The 23,276-nt window shown below is 38.7% G+C and overlaps 2 protein-coding genes across 5 annotated transcripts; one reads left to right on the top strand and one right to left on the bottom strand.

The window, feature by feature from the left end:
• The first annotated feature begins 465 nt into the window (after positions 1 to 465).
• On the top strand, positions 466 to 7,456 carry LOC105050520 (serine/threonine-protein phosphatase PP-X isozyme 2). Of its 2 annotated transcripts, XM_010930578.4 has the most exons (8): positions 466 to 863; positions 3,488 to 3,640; positions 4,815 to 4,877; positions 4,953 to 5,038; positions 5,146 to 5,221; positions 5,303 to 5,571; positions 6,745 to 6,823; positions 6,901 to 7,456. In XM_010930578.4, exons 1-8 carry the CDS (start codon positions 723 to 725, stop codon positions 6,949 to 6,951), a joined length of 918 nt encoding a protein of 305 aa, XP_010928880.1. In that variant the 5' UTR covers positions 466 to 722; the 3' UTR covers positions 6,952 to 7,456. The 2 variants fall into 2 exon arrangements, 1 of the variants encoding a protein (XP_010928880.1); XR_002165189.3 differs by lacking the exon at positions 6,901 to 7,456 and having other exon boundaries at positions 552 to 863; positions 5,316 to 5,571.
• A 1,012-nt stretch (positions 7,457 to 8,468) lies between these two features.
• LOC105050521 (3-oxoacyl-[acyl-carrier-protein] synthase, mitochondrial) lies at positions 8,469 to 22,123 on the bottom strand. Of its 3 annotated transcripts, XM_073261862.1 has the most exons (15): positions 21,600 to 22,122; positions 21,281 to 21,510; positions 19,642 to 19,749; positions 19,499 to 19,570; positions 19,242 to 19,328; positions 18,951 to 19,102; positions 17,673 to 17,753; positions 17,562 to 17,595; positions 10,457 to 10,523; positions 10,289 to 10,365; positions 9,894 to 9,954; positions 9,688 to 9,770; positions 9,252 to 9,323; positions 8,912 to 9,093; positions 8,469 to 8,843 (listed from the first exon to the last, which is right to left on the bottom strand). In XM_073261862.1, the coding sequence occupies exons 1-14, from the start codon at positions 21,709 to 21,711 to the stop codon at positions 8,929 to 8,931; spliced, it is 1,401 nt and encodes a 466-aa protein (XP_073117963.1). In that variant the 5' UTR covers positions 21,712 to 22,122; the 3' UTR covers positions 8,469 to 8,843; positions 8,912 to 8,928. The 3 variants fall into 3 exon arrangements, with proteins under 3 accessions (XP_073117963.1, XP_029122058.1, XP_010928883.1); XM_010930581.4 differs by lacking the exon at positions 8,469 to 8,843 and having other exon boundaries at positions 8,958 to 9,093; positions 9,207 to 9,323; positions 21,600 to 22,123; XM_029266225.2 differs by lacking the exons at positions 19,499 to 19,570; positions 19,642 to 19,749 and having other exon boundaries at positions 8,469 to 9,093; positions 21,600 to 22,123.
• Between the last annotated feature and the right edge of the window lie 1,153 nt (positions 22,124 to 23,276).

The raw sequence follows: 23,276 nt of genomic DNA, 5'->3' as shown, positions 1-23,276 counted from the left end.
TCAAATGGTTTAAAACAACTTGCCGTCTTCTAACTGCTCCGTCTATAGCTAACTTTTTCCACGTCCTTTTGGGTTACAAAACCAAATATAAAAATCGAGTTTGATTATTTCTTGCATTCGCCACCAAACATTTGCTTAGATGGCATCATCTTTTATCACCCGGACGTCATGCGGTTGTTTAACTCTAGTTATTGTTGGCCCTCGTGGGGTCGAGTGGATATAATAGAATAGAAATGAGGATTCGAATTCATTTTATTCTTTTGTTTTGTTGGCAAATATGTGAGGACTGATTGACTTTTTCTCCTTCTCACCAACTTCAGAATTTTTTTTTTAAAAAAAAGAAAAAAAAAAACCCCTATCAACACTAAAAATTTTAAAGATTTGAATAAAGGAGCAAAAAAAAAAAAAGATTTTAAAATCCTAACCCTCCCCCCCGCCTCCAGCTTTTGAGCCACCTCCAAATGCCAGACTGCCCCACGCTCATTCGCGTTCTCAAGCGATCACGTCTACCAGCGAACGGAGTGGAGGCGGGAGGTACCGTCACCGCCCAACTTTACCGGTCAGGGTCACCGCACCATGCTGGATCCCGTCACCGGAGGTACGAGTACTCCAGATCCATATAAATAGTCCCCCGTCACTGAACCATCGAGGCGCAGTGGCGGAGCCTCTGAGCGAGGCCGCCGAGGGAGTAATCGAGGGCTTGGGCGAGAGGGGGGAGAGCGATGTCGGACTTGGACCGGCAAATAGAGCAGCTGAAGCGATGCGAACCGCTCAAAGAGTCGGAGGTGAAGGCGCTGTGCCTCAAGGCCATGGAGATCCTCGTCGAGGAGAGCAACGTACAGAGGGTCGATGCCCCCGTCACCGTAAGAATCTCCCTTTCCGCCTTCTTTTCAGCGGATCCCCTTCTTCCGATCTGTTCTATTGCATCTACCACTTCCCTCTTATGGGTTCTGCCCGTTTCTGATTCGGTTTGGTTTAAATCCCTTTAGACTGATTTGAGGTGCTTTTAGGTTTTGCTTTCAAGCGATTCCCCCCTTAAAGATTGCATCTTTAGGGTTCCTTTTACTTCTTTATGTGATTTTGATAGAACGTGCTTTCTATAGAGCACACAAGTTTAACAAATTATGTCTGAGATTATTGATTGCGTTTATTGATTCTGATGCTATGTCACTCGTGTCTTTGCTTTCATATTATTAAATCTCCGAGAAATTATGGGAGTGGTATGTGATTGTTTTTATTTTATGCCCATTGTTGTCTGTCCCATCTTAGTTAGAGGTTTTGCTGGAAAAAAAGGTCCATTGCTTGTCATAGAGTGCTTATTAGCTGCAGTTTGCTGCTTATGTCTGGTTAGGAAGGCTGTGCCATAAAGTTAGTCTGGTCGGGAATCCTGTGTCCATTACCATCATGAAACGGTTTCATATTTTTCTTCAAGTTTTTTTTTAATCCTTTATAGACGTTGTTTCAATCCCAGAAATCAGTGTAGTTCTCCCCATTCACCATCCTTTTCAAACTGAGAACCTGAAGCTGCCCTTTGTGTGTTATATCACGAGGATAGGAGGCCAGAAAACCCCCGTCTGGTTTATCCATCTGTTTGTTCCTAATCATGTTAAATATTAATTCTTACTTGTTCTAACCTGCACATTCGAGAGGAACAAGTGGTATTGTAGTCTTGAATTTATTATGTACGGTAGAAGAGACAAGTGGAGTGAACAATAAAAATTGGCCCAATGGAAGAGCCATAAGGGCATCTGGTGCAAATTGAAGAAAATAAAATCAGGCTTGCTCCCAAATCCAGCAAAATGTGCTGTATCTTTTCAAACTATTGTCGTTTTATTGAAACTATAAAAAAAAAGAGGGGAAGTGGTTTTAAGCTCCCGATTGTCACTTGTGACCCAGGGAATGTCAACTACGTGCAAACATTCACATTTATACAACATTAGAAGTACATAAGCAACAATCCTGGATAGCTGGTGATGTAAAATGCATCAGCTTAAACATAATTTTGAAGTGAGATGTAACATTTTCATGGATCCTATGGACAAGAATTTGCCCTCAACATTCAAAACTCTCTTTAGAGGATTATGATGTCCTCCAGTTAATATCTTGTTCAAAATAGCTTTTTAAACAAAGGCATGTAATTTGCACGGTCCATGGTGGTTCCAAATTCTCTTATATCAGGCAAGGTAGTTTACCCTCTTCTGAAAAGCTATAAATTTGTTTAACAAGGTAATTACCATGTTGCATCAAGCCCAAACTCTTATTTTTCTCCTCAAAATTACCTGTTTTTCTCTCTTATCACTTAAAGAGGGAGCCTAAACATTTCTAATTCATCATCGTATGTCAGAACAGAGGACCTTATGGTACCTCTTTAGCCTATTGCACACACTATAGCCAGAGGATTATAGTGAACACAAATACTATTGAATAATACTCACATTCATGAGATACAACATCTTTTAATGGTTTAACTCTGTTCTCCCTCACCACTTTGAAATGAATCCCTAACTATATTACAGATGAAATGTGGACTAGCCTAAGAAGAGTCTAATGCTTATTAGTTTCAGCACATTTAAGTTTTACCAGATGCAGATTTACTGGGACATCATGAAATTGTTTGGTGGGAAGGGTACAATTTTCTTCTTTTTATTTATATTGCTGAAAATGTGCTTTAAGTAAGAAGTGGTTTCAAAAGTCAAGAGTTATGACATAATGGCTTATGAACTGTATTCTAGTTGTGAGATAAATATCTCTTGTAGGCTAGTGCAGAAAAAGGAATATGTTAAACTATGCGGTTGTCTATCCAATTGCTTCTCTTTTCCTACTCTTCTTCTTTTACTTTATTTACTCCCTCTTCTCTATCTTCATCTCATATTTTTTCTTTTAATCTGATTCTAGTCTATTCCTTGTCATTGTTATCATGTTTATCATCATTGTTTCTTCTTCTTCTTCTGGTCTCGATATTCCCCCTTAGGCCTTCTCCTCAGTTGGAGCCTCAAAGTGCCCTTTTCTTTCATTTGTTGTATGTGGACTCTAGAGTCTTCTTTGTTTTCCTCGTGTGACTGGCATCTCTTTTTCAGTATTAAATCAACAAGCTTCTGTATGTTGGGAGTTGGTTTCTAAGTACCTTGAGCATGCTCAAGTGTTTGAAGAAGCTACAGAGATTGGTGGAGACTGTTTGAGGTTCAAGAGACACCCACAGAAATGTTGGCCAATCTCTATATCCAAGTATTTACTTTTTGAATGACCAATTCCTTATGTAGCTTGGGGGCCTAGGTAGATACTTTGGGAGCTGGAATGAACTATGTAGTGGTGTTGTATATAGCTACTTTTGGAGTAACTTGGAAAACTTATAATTACATACCTAAAGATCATGTTTTAATGTGTCAATTAGTTTAATTTTTTTTTATATTTTTTTTGGATAAACCCTAGAATGAGATGGAGTTCATACATTGTCACTGCTTAATAGTTTTTGACTTATTATTTCCAGATATGTGGAGACATTCATGGACAGTTTTATGACATGAAAGAGCTGTTCAAAGTTGGAGGCGACTGTCCAAAGACTAATTACTTGTTTCTAGGGGATTTTGTTGACCGAGGATTTTATTCTGTTGAGACGTTTCTGCTTTTGCTAGCATTGAAGGTAATGCTCTGAGAAAATACTTTCCTTTTTCTTCTTTCAGAAAAAACTGAGATTTTATCACTGTTGTAACTCTAGCTTCTTTGTTTATGTGATGTTTCGTATAAGGCTATTGATCATTCTTGATTTAACCATCTGTTACATGTCTGTTGATCCATTATCAGCATTTTCATTTCAATCAATTTGCCTGTGGATTCATCATATTCTCAGCACCAATAATAGGGTTTTTTGGACTCAACCAAAATAGAAAAGTTTCATTCTTCCTCTTCCAACATTCACAAATTACAAAGATGGAATGAAATATGTGTTTTCCATATGTTGCTGAGGTACCAACCAACCCAATGTACTCTTTATCATGATTCTAAAGAATCTAGCCAATTCTGGAGTAGATTGTGTTTTATTGACCATTCTCACAATGCATACCCACATGTTAATGTCTGTCATTTTCTCAGGCCTTTTAGTGTTATGAACATCCAATGGTGGAAGATAATGTATAAAACCAGTCAACCAGAACAAAAATTAGTGTTATGAACTTTCCAGTGGTGGAAGATAATGAACAAAACCACTGAGTCAGAAGAACAAAAAGCATCAGATAAGCACTAAAAGTTCCCCTCTAGTTGATCCATGGAACTTTCAAGATTTTATGTTTTCTAGTTCCAGAATTTGTTGCTTCTATCTTGTGCTTTTAATTTGCAAGGATGCCTGATCAATGTCGCAAGTTACTTACTACTTTGAATGCATGTAGGGCCTGTTTAGGTCTTCCTGCTGGAATATACTGCAGGAATTGGGGATAGAAGGGGCATAGGAGGAAGGGAAGTTGGGAGGAGATGGGGAGGGTCGAGGATTGGCGATGATGAGGAGAAAAGAATAAATATCCACAGCGGTCCTTTTTTCCCTCTTGCAGGATTTGGGATGGGGGTGTGAGTTGGTATGGGCCATGCCCAAATGGGCTGCCTAACCCACGAATCCAGCAGGAAACTCAGTCTAATTCTGCTGGTTTACCCAAACAGGCCATAGTATTTCCAAGACTGTCATTATATTTTTTTTTTCTAGCATACATGCAGCACAAAAACCGTTGTCTATTGTAATCTATATCTGCTCGTGCATATAATGTAATTTTCCAGGGTTTTATCACGCCTTTGAATCAGCTCCAGCCAATTTTCCTGAATTTGTGCAGGTTAGGTATCCAGACCGTATAACTCTCATACGAGGAAATCATGAGAGCCGGCAGATCACACAGGTTGGGATCTTATAGTTGTCTTGTAACATATCTTAATATTTCTACATCGAGAACGCTAAGGTTCCAGGAAATCAGGTTTATGGATTCTATGATGAGTGTCTCCGCAAATATGGGTCAGTAAATGTATGGAGATATTGCACAGATATATTTGACTTCCTAAGGTAATCTCCTCTAGATTTCATTTTTCAGTATCAATTATACATACTATCCATGTAGGTCTTTCTTGGTAATGTACTTGTTTTGTTGTGTCTTTTATTCCCTTGTACAGCCTATCAGCACTCATTGAGAACAAAATTTTTAGTGTCCATGGAGGGCTATCTCCTGCCATTACAACGTTAGATCAGGTCAGTTATATCTTTTCCATCTGTTCTTTATTATTTGTTGAAGCTTTCAATCATCAATAGAGATAATATCCTGTTTAACAGATTCGAACTATAGACCGGAAGCAGGAAGTACCTCATGATGGGGCCATGTGCGATCTTCTATGGTCAGATCCAGAAGATGCTGTTGATGGTTGGGGTTTAAGTCCTCGGGGTGCAGGCTTCCTGTTTGGTGGGAATGTGGTTACCTCCTTTAATCACTCAAACAACATTGATTACATATGTCGTGCACATCAACTAGTGATGGAAGGATATAAATGGATGTTTAATAACCAGATTGTAACAGTCTGGTCCGCTCCAAATTACTGTTACAGGTACCAATTAAATGTTCATCTTGAAAAATTGATAAAACTTATTATATGTAATAATTGAAAATAGATTAGAGGAATAACTATTTATCTGCAAAACTTGAGACAATATTTTGTCTTCAAATACAAAGTGTTAGCAGGTGAATCTTTTGACTGATTCTTTAGTATATTGTAGCCTTTTCTTATCTTCCAGATATATTGTCACAAATGTTGCCTTGGGTCTATTGTTTTAAAAAAACAAAATGGACCAACCTGTTAAATGAGGCATGTGGAAAGCTGCCATTGTTAGTCTTGATATAATGTTGCATCCTGAGAATTACTAGTGAACCTTCCACTCCCCTGCATGAATATTGCTGGTTAAGGTTCAGCTTTCCAAATGTCACTTTGGGAATGGTTTGCTTTATTGTTATGCATGTTGGCAAATTTGAATATGATAAAAATTCTACAAATTAAGTATTATCTAGAAGTCTTAGTAATCAAATCTTGTAGACTTGGCTGTTAATCTTGCTTGTCCATGCCACCTCTGACCATATTTTGTTTATACTTGGATCTTATAAAATAATAACAGGCCTCCTGAACTAGATTCTAACCTCTTTCCACTAATATTTCAATCACAATGTCCATATTTTATTCCTGGAGTTCTTGTCGAAGCTTAATAAAGAAACACTGTTAATTTATCCTCATTATATTCAGTATCACATAATTTTCATCTATTGTAGAGGATAATGTAGCTATACATTGGCAGTTGAACTGGAAAAAATCATCTCCTGTTCAACCTAATGTTATAGGGTAAAAAGCACTGGGTGGAGAGATAATCTGACAGGGCCTGTTTGGCAAAATCCCTGGAGAGAGTGGAGAGAGTGCATGTGGGGAGAGTGCCTTGACAGGGGAAGGGGGCAATCCCGTGGGATTTAGGCAAAGAGACTCTTCATGAAATTATGCCTCTGCTAATCAAATGTAGTAACTCTTCAAAGTTCAAAGCAGCGTGGAATTTAAAAGGGCTTGCTTAAAAAGAGATCTATCGCACTCAACCAGCACTTGGATTGTTGTTCAAAACACAACACCTCTAGCATGTGAAGCATGGAATGGACTAAAGAAAACCGCACTAGAATATTAGATATGTCTATATGCTACAGTCTAATCTCTCTGAACTGTCTTTTCCTTTATGAATGATTTCAGATGTGGCAATGTGGCTGCCATCCTTGAGCTGGATGAGAACCTAAACAAGCAGTTTCGTGTATTTGAGGCTGCACCACATGTTTGTGTCCCTGACTCTTTCTTTCCCAGTATTTTCTCTTATAGTCATTTTGCTAAAATACACATTTTTTCATGCAGGAAGCAAGAGGCGTTCCTTCTAAGAAACCAGCCCCTGATTACTTCCTCTGATATCATTCCTGAGAACTCACCTTTCCCTCTCTTTCAATTGGTGGTACACAAGCTCGTCAGATTTTCTTCTTGCTGATACGAGCTCTTACAACTGTGCTGTTGCATGCAAGACTTATCCGGAGTACAAGTATCCATGGTTGAGAGTTGCTTTTGGACTGTAAATTGTTTAGAACTGGTTGGTTTTCCACAATGTCTGGCCTTCCTGTATATGAATATGAATCCTGTTTGGTGAGAAACATGTACCCTTAGTGGCACCAGTTCCGTAATTTTCTTACACAGTTCTGGTGGAGAGGCAGCGCATGGATTAGAGGAAGCCATTCTAAATTTCAGCGAAGTAACAATGCTGCACGTTGTAGAGGTGTTTTTATTTGTGTCCTGCATTACTTGGCCTATATGGCATTTTCAAAAGAGATCTGCTGTTGCTCAGGCTAGATGGGATTTTGTATTTGTGTTTATCAAAACTTTATTTACCTTCACAAAACTTAGTTGATTACGTCTGATTTCAGATGCAGTCTACAATAAATGTGAACAGGCTACTGGAGGGTAGCCGTGTGAATGCAGTGCAGGAATTGGCACAGTCCAGGGTCAACTATTTTTAAGATGTTCTTAGCAAACAGTGTTCTGGACGGCAATTTCTGCTCTTGGCCTGTGAGAGTTGATCCCAGTTATTTCTTAGATTTGATTATTGAACAACAGGTCATCTCTTAGGTCTCAGATATTACCAGTGATGATATATACACTGAATTGAGCAATGAGATCATTCAATTGTAAGAGTTTTACCTGCATGATCCTTGTGCACGGTTAAAGCGAGGAAGGTTTGTGAACTCAAGAAGTTCCAGAGCTTTTCCATGCTCTCCTTGAGCAATTATGTGCCGGGGTTTGCATCCGTTGAAAAAGCATTAATTTGATAGGGCAGCACTCTAAAATTATATTGTTTAAGCGCCACCAGCAGACCCACCCCGCGGGGCCAAAAAGAAAAAAAAAAAAAAAAAGAGAAAATACATAGCTTGCGTTAGCAAGGCATTGCTCGAAACAGTCAGAATGCAAGCTGTGCTCTAGAAGATAATTTCTCCGAAGAGTGAGAATGCAAGCTATGCACTGGAAAAATATAAAGCTTGCCTTCTTTTTTTTTTACAAAAAAAAAGCTTAGAGAATGATGGCATGCTGGTCTGAGCGATGCCTGAGACACGGCAAAAACAAAAGGAAAATGATTTGTTGGACGGGAGAAAAGGCAGGAACTGGCGAATCATTACGTGAGATGGTTCAACAAAACGTAAACATGTGGGGATGCTAAAGAAGGTGAAGAGGAGAACGGTGTTCTTAATTGAATCATATCAACATAGCGATTATAACTTACAAGCAAACTTTCGTTACATTAAATGAGTTTGAAGTCCGACCAGCAAACTTTATTTTGGTGATCACGGATAGTTTAGAAATTGGGGATGCAGGCGGTCCTTTGAATGGGACCAACTGACTGCCATGGGCTGCGCGGCAATAATAATGATGGTCACAAAAACTTTAAAATAATATTTAAATTGAGAACCTAACAAAATGGTCTCCCAAATGGCAACACTATAGTGGCCGCCAAGATGGTTCCATCTCTGGCCATCACCGGACAAAATATTTTTATTATACAAACAAACAACTCCAGTCAAAATTTTACTGCTCAGAATACAGCTAATAGTTTATGAGAGAAAAAATACAGCTTTTTCTAGGATGGATCAGAAATAAATGAATAAATTCTCGAAAGTATGAGCATCCCGTCGTGGGACATCATATTCTCCTAATCCCGATCTTAATACAATCGTGGTCAAACCTGGACATAAGTTCCAGCCACCACTCCGAGCTTAATCACCAATATATTATTGCAAGGCAGCAGCAATTCCCAACTCCTGAAACCGTCCCATCGATATGGGAGCATGAACAATTATTAATGATTTGAAAAGAATTTTTAACTTACGGTCTTAGGCAGTCATGCTAAGGGGGTTGGGTAAACAACAAGGATGCATTGGTTCCACCAAAGCCAAAAGAATTTGAGAGTGCAGCTCTTATTTGCATCTTCTTCGAAGCACATAATGGCATGTATGTACCATTAAAAATTGGGTCTGGTTCATCTAGATTCAATGTTGGTGGAGCAATTCCCTGAAAATAACAAAATAAATGAATGCAATTTGCCGATCACAGGACTTCAACATTCTTATTCTTAGCTGCAACTAACAGTTGAAGAGGGTTGACTATAAATAGAAGATATGAACCTAAAATAAGTTTGCCTAAAGGATTATGAAAATTATCAAGCGTACACGGTGGACGGCCAGAACAGCAAAGATTGCTTCCACTGACCCAGCTGCTCCAAGTAGATGACCAGTGGCCCCCTAAAGATCATTAGATTATAAGCACATGATGAATGAAAAATACTGGGGAAAAACAGAGGAAGTAATGCCTCTATTACTCCAAAAAGTAAAACTGTACAAGACTGAAAGTCTCTGTAACAGACAACTGCAGAGGTGCAAAGCCTCTGCAAATATATCCCATTGTTTAGTAAATTCACTCCCTCTTGAGACTCAATATTCACAGAGACAGAAACCCAGACTAGTTATTTACCAAAACCAAAAGTGTATTTACTATGTCAGTATTTTTTTTTTTAAGATATTATAAAAACCTAATCCCAAGCATCTCATAAGTGAATAGGATTGGCCATCAATCAAGGGGCTGAAAGGAACACAAGCATAAGATTACCTTTGTGGAGGACAGTGCTAGAGCACCTGATGTTGCATGATCTAAGAATAGAGATTTTATTGCACTGGCTTCTACAGCATCACCTGTTAAAGGGAGTAATTTTGGAATATTCAGTAATTGTGTGCGGCATCCAACTCAGCTCTATAAAATCAGCACAACATTCAGTAATTTATTCTACCCAGAAGTTGGATGGCCAAGGGATATACCAAGAGGTGTTGATGTTGCGTGAGCATTTACATAATCTATTTGATTTGGATGAAGCCCTGCCTACAGGCAAAAATCAAAGGAGTAAGCTGCTCTGTGACAAACCAACATATATTGGTCGAATGAACTATGAGCAATTTTAATAAACAAGAACTGAAAAATATAATGCCTCTTGCTAAACGTTCAAGGAACAAAGAACTAAGAATTAATGTGATAATAGACATGGCAACAAAATTCAGTAATAATGAAAGACTCTTCAAGCAATCAGCAAGCTAGTGCAAATTTATCTAGATCCTCAACCATGGACCCTGAGGTGCACAGCATGCACATAAGCTAAAACCCTTTTTTATACAGCAAATTGTAAGGACCACCTGTAATAACAACAAAAATACCATACCTGTTCTATTGCACGTGTCATTGCCAAAACAGCACCCTTTCCATCGTTGTGCGGCTGAGTTATGTGATAAGCATCACCTAACAAAGTCAATTTCACAATCTTTTTAATAGGCCAACTGAATGATGTAAAAGCAATCATAAGAATTGCTGCATGCGAAGAGAAACACACCTGACATCCCATAGCCTCGAACCTCTGCATAAATTCTTGCTCCTCGTTCCTTTGCATGATCAAGTTCCTTAATAAAGAACAGAAAAAATCATTGCACAAGGGAATTCAAGCATTTTGGTCAAGATAATTGTGATATGTGGAAATTTCATACTAAAATAACCAAACTATTTACCGTTAAGGGAAAACAGGCATGCAAAAACAAGAATTACTGAATGTAAGTATATAACTCCAAATATTAAAAAACCTTAAGTACTTGGGGTCAACTTTATAAACCTTACTCTCCATTTGTATTAAGGGCTATGAATCAAAACCTTTTCTTTTCTTTTCTCTTCTTTTTCCATCACAGGTAATTAAACAAAAGTTCGAACCATTTAACCTTAGTTCTCTCAACAACAGCCCCTTCTGAAAACTTCAATGCAGATGCCCACATCATTTATCTTAGTTCCTTACTACTTTATGCTCAGGTATTCTTATGCATACTCATGTAGGGGACATTATCCTCATGGTTGAGATCTGAAGATCAATTTACAGCTTGCATTTTTCTTTAAATTTGCGATTAATTTCATATTTTTATGCAGAAAATCTGGGTGTAATCAAATTCATGACTCGATGCAAATCCTCAAGCCAAAAGATGAGAAACCAAACATAGGGGGAAAAAAGAGAAAAATAGAGAGGAAGAAAAAGAATAATGTTTACATTCTTAAGCCTGCCATAGCATTCAGGTGAAGTCAGTCAAAATGAGCTCCTACATTTAAAAAATGCATCAGGATACCCCAAAAACATACATAATAAGATGAAATGATAGATGGAACCCAAAGCTATGGCCCTAGACACGTATGGCTATCCTTAGATCTGAACAGAAAGAAGGCCTCATCAAATTCTAATATTACAGACATGCCTAATCTAGACAATATCCTATGTCTTACACGGATATACTAAATTCAAACACCACCGATCGAGATCTAGACACATCGATCTACAATCTCATCATTGTGATGCTATATGCATGAATACTTCTAAATGACCAAAACTTTACCACTCAAAATCCCAATCCTTTATTCATTTTCCTGTTAGTTTGAAATATCATTCAACACCAAAGAAGCATCCCCTAATAACATCTATCTGCTTGGTTAAAAATGTTCCATCTCTCTCTATCCATAAAACAGAGCCATAAAAAAACATATAGTCTCACAGTACCCCTCATCCATCAACACTCCTGTCTAACCCAATTCAACTCCAACTCGTTGGTCCACATCTATGCACCCATGCCTCTTCTTTTATTTTACAACTTGAAAATAGATAGATACTCTCCCATTCTGTATGTACTTGTTTTTTCTCACAATCATTTTCTATGCGGGGAAAGGGTGACATACATCACCGCACATCTTGAACAAAACAGATTGTGCAACTTGGAATCTCAAAACAAGAATCATTAAACTAGTCATAAATTAGGAGGTAGATGACAAATGGTTGATTCTTGTATTATCTAGTACACAGAAACATCTGACCAATAATGTGATAAATGGACACTTATCTATTCTTTTTTATAAGCACATATTGCAGCAGGAGTACATCTTGATGATTTGACATCATAAGACACCAAATTCTGCACTGAATGCGAACAGAACATGCTAGCTACCAGTTGTACTTGAATTTCAACAATGTTTCCAATGTTGCAGTGCTTCTTGATCAAAAGGGAACTCCCCTTGTCACCAAATTTGATGCCATGTGAACAATTATAATCATCTGGTAAGTTAATCAGGAAAGACTACTTTTATCACAAACCAATGGAAAACTTCTAAAAATGCCTTGAGGGTTTTCATTTCAAGCATTGTCATTTCACTACAAAATGAAGATGTTGCAAGCATGGTTTTCAAAACCAGACCGAACCGCCTGATTCAGGGTGTGCCGAACCGGATCAGTTTGGCCTTGATTTTCGGCACCCGACAAAAAAAAAAAAGAAAAAAAGAGAACCACCCGCTTTGGCCTTGAACCGGACGGTTTCAGTGTGAACCGAACGGTACGCAGTTGAACCGAGCCGAACCGCCCGGTTCGGCTTTCTTTTAAAATAAGTTGAGACAGAAAAAAAATCTTTCGACTTCTTTATTTCTCAATCTCTCTCTCTCTCTCTGTTTCTCACTCCCTAACACCAAGAGGCGCAGGAAGACTCAAGGAATACGTAGATTAAAGCTTTGTAAGGTATGTTTCTCAAAACCATGCTCTTTCCTCTCTTCCTCTCTTCTTTTTTTTCGAAAAATTTGTGAAAAATAGAAAAACAAGGAGAAACCATGTCAAAAAAAAAATTTTTTTGACATGATTTTAATATATGTTACAGATCTATGAATGATCTATATAATGACATTAAAATCATTAATTTTTGTTAAGTATATAATTTTTTAAATTAAAAATATATTTTTAAAATAAAAAATTAAAAAAATAAATTTCAAAAAATAACTGTAAAATCATATTATTGTTTAAAGACTTGCAAGCTACTTCTGACAAAAATTTGGTACCCATTTATCAACGTTTTAACGCATCTTACGCATAGTGACCTAGGTCTAAATTTGAAAAAAAAAAAAGCATTTCATACATATCCACCATCTAAAAAAATTATATGTAGGATTCATGATAAGATTCTACATGGATCTAAGATCAAATTATTCTTTCATAATTTTTAAAATTTTTAATATATTTTATTTTAATTTTAAAAAATAAATAATTAATTTAAAAATATAAAAAACTAGATAAACAAAATCTATCATTTTTACATAATTATTGAAATGATGTGCTTATCAATTTTCAAGAATGGATCCATCAAGGAAGAAAAAGGATCCAAAACGTGACATTGATTGGGAGCATGGGGAGATGCTCTCAAACAAGGTTCGCAATCTCGGTACCGATGGCCGTTTCGACCGACCGATGGTATAGTTCGGTATCATTCCGTACCATAACGAACCGACAATGAACTGACGAAGGCACCGAACCTAAATTGGGAGAAAAAAAAGAGAGAAAGAGAGAAATAGAGAGAGAGGGAGAATGAAAGAAAAGGAGGGAGGGGAAGGAGGGGACAGGGCCGTCGGACGGCCTTCGGCTAGCCACCGTGGCCATCAGATGGCGCAGTCCATGCGCGCGGCGCCGCGGACGTGAAACAGAGGCAACGCCCCTATTTCACGATTTCTTTTTAAAAATCGAAACTTAAGTGAAGCTGGCAAATGATTTGCCGGTTTCATTGATTTTAATTTTTTTAAAAAATCTTTTAAATAGTGAAGCCGACAAATGATTTGCCGACTTCACTATTTTGTCGGCTTCACTATTGATCTTCATTTTTAAAAAAAGAGATCGTGTGAACTGAGGCGATAGCCCTTGTTTCGCGACCGCGACGTCGTCCGCGCCGCTTCCGCCACCCCCTCCTCCGACCTCGATGAAGCCCGCATCTGCGACCGCGATGCCGCCCGCTCCCATCTCCGACGATCTCCCCCTTCTCTCTCTCTTTCTCACTCGTTTCAAAGTCTTATCGGACGAACCGACGAGCCGCAGATGCTTTCGCGGCCCTCCGATGGCCGCAGCAGGCCACCACTGACCTCCAGCGGCTCTCGCCTCCCTCCCTCTCCTTCTCTCTCTCTTTCTCACTTTTTCTTTCTTTCCCTCCCTCCTCCGCCAGTATACCGTTTGAGCAGACCAAACCATGCGGTTCCCCATCGGTCTGGCTCGATATGGGGTGTACCGGTCGGTTCGACACGGTACAGTATTCCATGCTCTCAGGTTGGCATCATTGGAGATGTAAATGGTGTAACATAGAATTCAAGGGAGGAGTTATACGATTGAAGCAACATTTGGCTGGCGGCTATCCTGACGTAGCTATGCGTCGTAAGTATCCGCAAAAGGCCCGTTAGTTAATGAAGAAGTATTTCGCTGATTTTAAAGCAGCAAAAAAAAAATTTGATGAAGAAGGCAGAGATGGATCGTTGAGCAGCAAAGCCATATTCTTATCTCTAGGGAGTCAGAAGAAGGATCTATTCCAGATGATGAGCAAGTACAGATTGATGCTGCCATTTGGATGAGCTTGGATGATCAATGGCAACTAGAGGAGGTAGCCAGACATAGAGGTCGATTTGGACTGTCAACTTATAAGAGCAGGTCAAGCTCAGAAAGCACTACAGCAAAGTTTGAGTCACAGTTTAGGAGGACATTCTCAATTAGAGAGCCCGTCAGTAGAGGCACTAGCCGCTTTGCATCCATGTTGGAAGTATTTGACAGTAGAAAGAAATCCTCTAGAAAGATTTCAATAGGAGCCACCATCCACGACTTGGATCCATATGCATTTCCTAGTAGAGATTCCAAACAACAGAAGATTGATACTATGTTGAAGAAAGATAAGAAGAAGGATATGTAGTGAGCTATTGGATCTTGATTTCACTTTAGTCACATCCCAGTGAATGCAGCAGACAACCCATATTATCGCTCTGCCATTTCATTTATACAAGATGCCGGTCTAGATGTAGATCCTCTAGGACCAAGAGATATCTATGGTGAGCTTCTTGACCAAAATAAGAAGATAATGATGGCTATCAAGCCTCTATATGAAGTGTTTCGAACTGTGGATGGTGAGCGATACCCCCAGATGGGCTTCTTATATTATATGAAGGAGAGGACAAAGAAACAAATCAAGATGGCAGATTCACATCATACCGATAAGTACATCAGGATCATCGGCCATCGATGGAGCTATCAAATGGATAAGGAGTTACATTTAGCAGGTAAACAACAAATCAAAAACTCTTTCAAAATTTATATAAATAAACTTAATTAGAGATGAAAATCTATGTGCGCACTTGTGCAGCTTATTATCTGAACATGAGGTTCCAGTACTCCACACCTGGTGTTGACATGGATGAAGAGCTTTTGTTCGCCCTACAAAATGTAATAGAAAAGATGGAGCCCGATCCAGACACCGCAGCTATGTATCTTGAACAAGTTCAATGATGTTTATTAACTTAGATATATCTTCAATAATTAAGATTTTATAATAAATAATTTTTTATAGACAAATATTTAAGATACAGAATCATTTAGAAGTAATGATTCCAAATGAATCCAGAAGCAAATATTTAGTGATCAGAAGTAAATCAAAGATGAATCCAGATATATATTAATAAATCTATTATCATATTGGCATATTCAATCTTTTTTTTTATTTTGTTAATTTTCAATGATTTTGAAGCTAAATAGTGGATGCATTTTGGTGGATCCGCATAAAATTTGAAAGATTTTGCCATCAAAATCCTCTCTCACATGGCTTCATCGAGTGGATGTCAGTGCAATTGATCGACCTTTGCCCTTATCCATAGTAAGTAGAGAAACCGTCTAAAACAAAAATGCCTCAATGCTCTTGTGTACGTGCACTATAATTTAAGGCTGAGGCTCAAATATATTGAAGAAAAAGTTCAGCTGAAGTACTCAGATCCGACTACGAGTGATTTCGTTCATAAAAATGAAAATTCGATGATTGGATAGGTTGAGTCAGCAGTAGGAGTCAGAGCTTGATGAGCTAGGATCGTCTCCATGGCTTGCCAGTTTTGTTGCTAGTGAGGCTGGAGTGGATGCCTCTCAATGGACAAATAGCAACATTCCACATAGGCCTTTAGCCGATACACCACAGCATCCACCCTCACAGTCGAGACAGTCAGAGAAAGGCATGACGAGAGGGCAGGCAACTGTTAGGCACACAGACAAAAGAAAAGAAAAGATAGTTGTAACTCCAATAGAGAGTGAGCATTCGATTCACTCAGATTCAGACATCAGACAGAGCAGCGATGATAGTTCTTCTGCTACTCATGGATCTGATGATCTGGAGGGACCGGAGGATAGGAGACGCAGTTGGTTGGTGATCTTCTATTCACTGGTGAGTCTCAGTTTACGCACACCATGCAGGATAGGAACTACGGTGTACAAGCTGGTAGAGCCCGTGATAATACGATTTCATATAGATGACAGGCTTTACGAGATCATTCAGGATATGATGCAGCTTCAGATGACCTCGCACGTGGAGTAAGATCTATAGATGTATCAGGTTCGTCCTCGTAGTCTGGATCCTCTTATTCGCAGCCACAAGCTGCCTATGATCCTTATGGATATGGATATGGATATGGTGCATCGAAGGCATCATCTTCTAATGGCTACTATCATGTACAGTCTAAAGCATCTTATGAATCGAAATTTGCTGTCGATATATTTAGATGGGCCCCTTCACAACTAGGCTATCAGTCTGACGATACCTCTCAGAGTCAGGACCTCAGTGAGGGATCGAGGATGAGTTATGATCCAACGCGCCTACCTTATCGAACAAACACAGAGAATTATAATGCTATGTGGCTAGAGGGATGGACTAATGTTCCTCCTGACTATCTAGATGATCCTGCTATTTATGGACATCAACGATCGATCAGATTCTGATGATTGATACGTATTGAGTATTTTTAGATTTTTTAATTGATTTAAGCATTTTAGAATCCAATGATATCTAGTTCATGTATTGATTATTTAGGATGCTAAATAAAATAATATCATGCTTAGATTCGTGTCACACACGATTAAAAATGTATCGAAGTGATACGAATATTATGAATATCACTAAATATCGTTTTGGACTTTAAATTATTTAATAATTTATAAAAGCTTGATTGGACACCTCCCACCCAAAAAAAAGAGAAAAAGTAAAAAAAAAAAGGCATGCCTGTTTGGCTGACACGCCACCGTATCGTGTGTCGGTACGGTACCAAATTGGCACCGTACCAAACCGGCCAGTGATCGAGACGGTCACCACCAGTACCAGTTTTAAAACCTTGGTTGCAAGGTTTAATTTCATGCATTGCCATTTCATTACCAAATTGCAAATTTATCACCCTTAAAAGCATTATAATTATAACAAGTACATGAACAGGAATTCTGTTGCGCATCTAGTTTTTTATGCAATTAAAATGAACAATTTCTAGTACCTGACTTAACATCCGTAGACATGCATATAACATAAGAAATAGAGAAAAGCCCCAGTGATCAATACAATTGCAGGAAAAAGAATAAGTCATAAATCTTTCACTAAACTGACCTCCAACACCATTACTCCACAGCCTTCACCTATCCTGTATATTTCTGATGCATCAGATGTAAGCTCCAAACAAATGCAAAATAAAGGGAAGGTGTCGGGAACATGTTATACACAAATCCATCTCTTTTGCAATCAAACGGTCGAGAAGATGCATGCGGGAGAAAGTTGTTGTTCGTAGCCAATGCTCTTGACCTGAAAACGAAAATATCAGATCATAATTTTCTCTAGTTCAAATGCAGACAAGATAATCATTTTGGCTATAGAACTCAACATACAATAAAGACAGATAAAATACCCTATAAACATTATATATATATATATATATATGCCCTAGTTATATAAACAAATATATATGCATGTAATGTAACAACTTCATATTCCTAGCACATGCATATGCGATGAGTGAGACTTTTTAAAGTGTCCTCATTGTCCTATGTGAATGACTTTTTTGGCACATTTATAGCACCATAAAATACACATATACGCATACAGAGGAATAGAGGACAGTCTGATATCTGTGTTACATGCATGCTGCAACCTTCACAACCCTGACTTTGATCCTAATGGTTAAAGCTGTTGTTTATGATCACCTTAGGTTCCAGCTAAGAAGTTTTTTTTTTTTTTCTTTTTTAAATGAGCACTTCATTTCTTTAATAAATAGAACTGACCAGGTCTTGGAGCACAATGCATGACATCCAAGAATATGATTGTGTCCATAAATGGTATTCTAAGCTGCACAAAAGGGTTGACTGTGTCACCGAGTCAAATAGGCACCTCGATGGATGGTTAAAGAAAAACAGAAAAATGAATTCAGAATTTCCATCTGTGTGGAACAAATTTTGTTTTTAACATGATTTATGTAATACTAAGAAGATCGATCATGATGGATGGCACCTTAACATCGTCACAGCCCATGGCTATACCATTCAGCATCATACAAGTAGCAGAAATATCAATCAGAAGACAAGAAAACATAAGAGCACTTCAAAAAGAAAGCAAGATTTTACCCAATCATAAAGAAAAGACCAGATTGCAAATCTGATGATTCTAAGGGAAGGGAAGATAATAAATTAATAAAAAGGAGACATTATTAGAGACTAGAGCTGCTGCTTCTAGAACTGGTGGAGCATATATTGGTATTTCATATTTGTATGTGGAGAATAAATTCAAAAAGAAAAAGTGTAGTTGAAAATGCTTAGGAACAACATAGATCTCTAAATGGGAGGACCATGGGAACCCCTAGTCTACCACATGAGTAAAGCTATTTTAGAATATTGTACAGTCATACCAAAGTTGCTGGGATAAAAAAAAAATCCAAGATGGAGGACCAAGATTGAATCCATAAGAAACATAACAAGATTTTGTCACAGAGGATCAGTTGAAACTTGCCTACAGAATCCAGCTATTGATAGAGCATCAATACTAGACTCCGTTCCTCCTGCTATCATAACATCTGCATCTCCAAATTGAATCATCCTTGTAGCATCCCCGATAGAATGAGCCCCTGTGGCACAAGCTGTCACAGCAGCATGATTGGGACCCTATATTAAAGAGATACAACTTTGTTGTCATTATTGAGTTTCATGTTAAAACTACAATTCAAACTATCATGCTTTAAAGTGGCAAAATTTTTAAGGAATGAGACCGATGAAAGCACATGGGAAGAACTAATTCACATACCTGGAATCCATATTTCATGCTGACATGGCCTGATGCCATGTTGATTAATATTCTAGGTATGAAGAACGGACTAAGCCTGCGTAAACGCTGTGTTCAAAATGTAGAAAACATCAAATTATCTGATAAATCCATGTTTACAATGCATGGTATTGCATGGACCAGTAATCAAGACCATTGGAAAGGGAAGCATCATATCAAGAAAAAGAAATCTGATGAAAAGATCATTCCAGTAACAAACTGAACAATTGAAAGCAAACCTTCTCACAGATCATTTGTGCTGCATCTAAAATGTCGGAAATGCTTCCAATCCCCCCACCAATGGAAACACCCTGGTGTCTTTCAAGTTAGACCATAGCCACTAGCAGTACAATCTTGTAAAGTGTCTAAAGAAAAAAATTACCGTTCTTTCCTTCTTTTCAAATTCAATTGGCAGCCAGTTTGCATCTCTAAGAGCCTCATCACTTGAACATAGTGCATACGCTATAAATCTTGCTATGGATCTATAATCCTGGAAACAGGCAAAGAATAAACGTATACAAGAAAAGCCCACAAATAGATTTATTAGTTGATGGTTGTAGTTCCATTTATGGTAGTTTTATTTTTTGCATTGCTGGAGAAAACAAATACGGTCCATTACTGATATAACATGGGACCCTCATGTTCAGCTTCAAGCTCGTGAGATTGCCAAAGAGAAAGGAAAAATGATAGAAATGGTTTGTTGGTTAAATTAAGATGTTTGAATAAAATTCTAAGAAAATCTGTACCATTGAACAAAAAAGTGAGACACAAGTGTGCAGCATAAATATTTTTTAAGAGATAAAGCAGTCTCCTGATATTTAGTGTCAATACATCATAAATCCAGAATGTGGTGCAATCAGAAGTAGCAGTAGTAAGTGGGCTCTAAAAAGCAAGTTTGCCGCATCATGTCTCAAGTCATGCTCTTATATAGGTCAGACCATGTGATTGTCGCAACATTAGTTGCAGCTAAACTTGATTGCTAAAAATAATGATGGGAACAGGGACAGAACCATCACGTGCATGAGCCCGTGAAAGAGAGAGGGAAAGAGGGGGAGAAAGAGATAGAGAGCGAGAGGTGGGATGAAGAGAAGGAGAGGGAGAGGTGTTGAGGTTGGGGGGCAGAGAGAGAGAGCGCTCATGGCTCAGTCTGTTCTCCTCTGAAGCTCAAACCTAAGCAAATGTCACAAGATTGCCATCAGTTGAGACTTACAGACTATAACCAAGGAAAAAGGGTTCATTTCCATTCTTTTCTTTTATATTTTTTCATTTATCTCATGTCATATATGAAAATCATTGCCTTAAAAGGTATGGTCGACATGCATATGTAAATGGACGTATATATATACACGCATGTGTGCGCGTGTTTGTGTGTATGTAATGGATGCTTGAATAGCAGTCTTTGTGAAGCCATTAGACATTTTACCTCCTACATCTTAGTTTTAAAAAACTACTTTTTATGTGAACAGTCAGGTCAGCAGATAACAGTATTATTTGTTTGTTAATTTACATAATTTTCTGTTATAACAGCTATTATTCCATTCCATGCAAAGAAAAGATGTCTGGTCAAGGCTAGATCCCGGCAGTTATTTCCAATAAAATGGTAAAGAACTATTTTGGGGTCTCTCTTTATAAAGGGATAACGGTGTTCTTAAAACAGCCCTTAACCTATTCAGCGAATTTGAAGCATACTGCATACAACTTTGTTTTCATAGGTTTCTCCAAATAAATAAATCATCATTTAGAATCCAACTACATTCGAAATATAGAAAACAAGAGTTAGGTTAGACTCAGCACCATGATTTAATTTTGATTTCACCTACTATTTTTGCAATAAAATGCATATGTGCAAGAAAATTGGAAAAAAAATTAGGGTTCACTACGAGAGACATAAGTGGGCAGTGTGCATTCAAGAAAAGAAACAAATTGATACCTAAAATTGAAAAATTCCCCCGCAGCAAAGCTAAGAAGCAGGAAGAGAGTACAAGAAAACAGAGCCCATATCCAAAATCCCGAATTTTTACCTTGGATTGAAGCCATTGTTCCTCATCGAACTCTCCGTCCTCTTTGCCGCAGGGCACGATGGCGGCGACCTTGGACGCGAGCTGCTCGTAGGTGTACATCACCGTGGCTTCATCGAAGCCGGCCATCTTGAGATCAGCGGGCACAAGCGCCCGGATGCCGCACTGCCCGTCCACCAGCCGGCTCCACGTGCGCTCCACCCCGCACCCGAGCGGGGTGACCATCCCCAAACCTGCCCACGAGCTCGACAACACCGCCATGGTATCGAAAAAGAACGGCGAATAAGGAAAGGAAGTGGAGGTCAGGGCGCTGATCGATTACCTGTGACCACGACACGGCGGCGGGGAGCGTTGGGAGGCGGAGAGAACGGTTGAGACGAGAAGAAGCGGCGGCCAACCGGAGGGCGCAGGCGGCGGCGGAGGAGAAAGGCCATCACGGAAGGGGAATGTGATGCCTCGGGCCGGTTCAAAACCCAAACTCAACCCTGCGGGGCCCGCCCCTTAGGCGGTGCCCTGTGGCTTCCTTAAACCGAGAACAGAGGAGGGGAAAATTCCCCTGTTCTCCCGATACTTCCTCGAGCCAAACCCCCCATCGCCTCTCTCTCCCTCGCCTCTCCCGCTCGCCGTGCCACCTCTCACCCTCCCGGATATCTCTCGGCACCTCCCCGTTCCGCCGTCGCCTCCCTCTTCTTCCTTGGGCTTCTTCCGTTACCCACGACCTCTCTCCCCTACGCTCTCCTTCTCTTACTCCCGGTTTCCCCGCTCTTGTCAAGCAAGAAAAAATGCAAAAAAACAAAGAAAGAAAGAAAGGAGAAGAAAGACAAGGGTGAGGCGCGTCTGTGTACGTGTGTGCGTGTGTGGGAGAGAGTGTGGCTTGAGAAAAGGGGGGAAAAAAAAAAGAAAAGGAAACGGGAGGACAAGAAACAGTAAATAAATAAATAAATAAAAATTTTTCTACCTTTCTCCCCTCTCCTTTTCTTTCGGATATCATTATCATTTTTTTTATTTTTTTTTGAGCTGTGCCCTTCCACCAGTGATATGTTAAAAAATTAAATAAAATGAATAACTTTTTTAATATAATAATAATTAATATATAAAATAAAATTTAAAAATTTAAGAAAGAATGATAACATTCAAAGAAATTAATTATATATATATATATATATTATTTATTTTATGGGTACCAACAACCAACAATCTGGATATACCTCTAGTGTTTATCGGGATCTATTAATTTAATATTATATATATATATATAATATTAAATTAGTAGATTCTGATAAATACTAGAGGTCATATATATAATGTTAAATTAGTAGACCCTGATAAATATTAGAGGTATATTCAGATTGTCGATTATTGGCGCTCATGAAGTAAATAATATTTATATTTTATTATAATTAAATAAAAATTTATCTTATCTATTTAAAATGATATAAAAGCCTACGATTGCATTCATAATATATTGTATAAAAATTCTATAATTATGAATGAATGACAGTGGTTTGGATGTTATAAATTGAAGTAAATGATAATAATACATACTATATGTTGGGTGGATGTCTGATCAGGACACCATCTCCCAAGATCCTTTCAGTACCACGCGATGCAGCAGAAAGAAAGAAGAAACAAAACAAAAGGAAAAACAATCAAAATACATGGATCAGCCACAAAAGGGCTCGCCTCCACGGGACATGCAAACTTCACTATGAAAAGAAAATTTTACAAGAGGAGACCTCACCCTCAACCCTTGTACACCCAATTCTCTCTCACATGAAGTTTCCCTCACAAAAGCGCTCTCTCTCTTGGAGACCCCCCTGAACTCCTGAAGAGCCTGGCGACCGCTGTCCAGGAGCCTCCTGCTCCTTCTCTCACAGCGCCTCATGCCTCTCTCTCTCCTCTGGTTCGTACGGCGGCGAGAAAACCGAGCCCCTGACCTCTACTGTTCGTTCTCAAGCTTTTTAAAGCCTTAAACATAGGTTAGAGAGTGATTAGGAAT

Source organism: Elaeis guineensis, chromosome 8, assembly GCF_000442705.2.
Source record: "Elaeis guineensis isolate ETL-2024a chromosome 8, EG11, whole genome shotgun sequence".
Lineage (NCBI taxonomy): Eukaryota > Viridiplantae > Streptophyta > Magnoliopsida > Arecales > Arecaceae > Elaeis > Elaeis guineensis.
The sequence above is the reverse complement of the archived record's forward strand: the minus strand, read 5'-3'. Positions and strand labels throughout refer to the sequence as shown.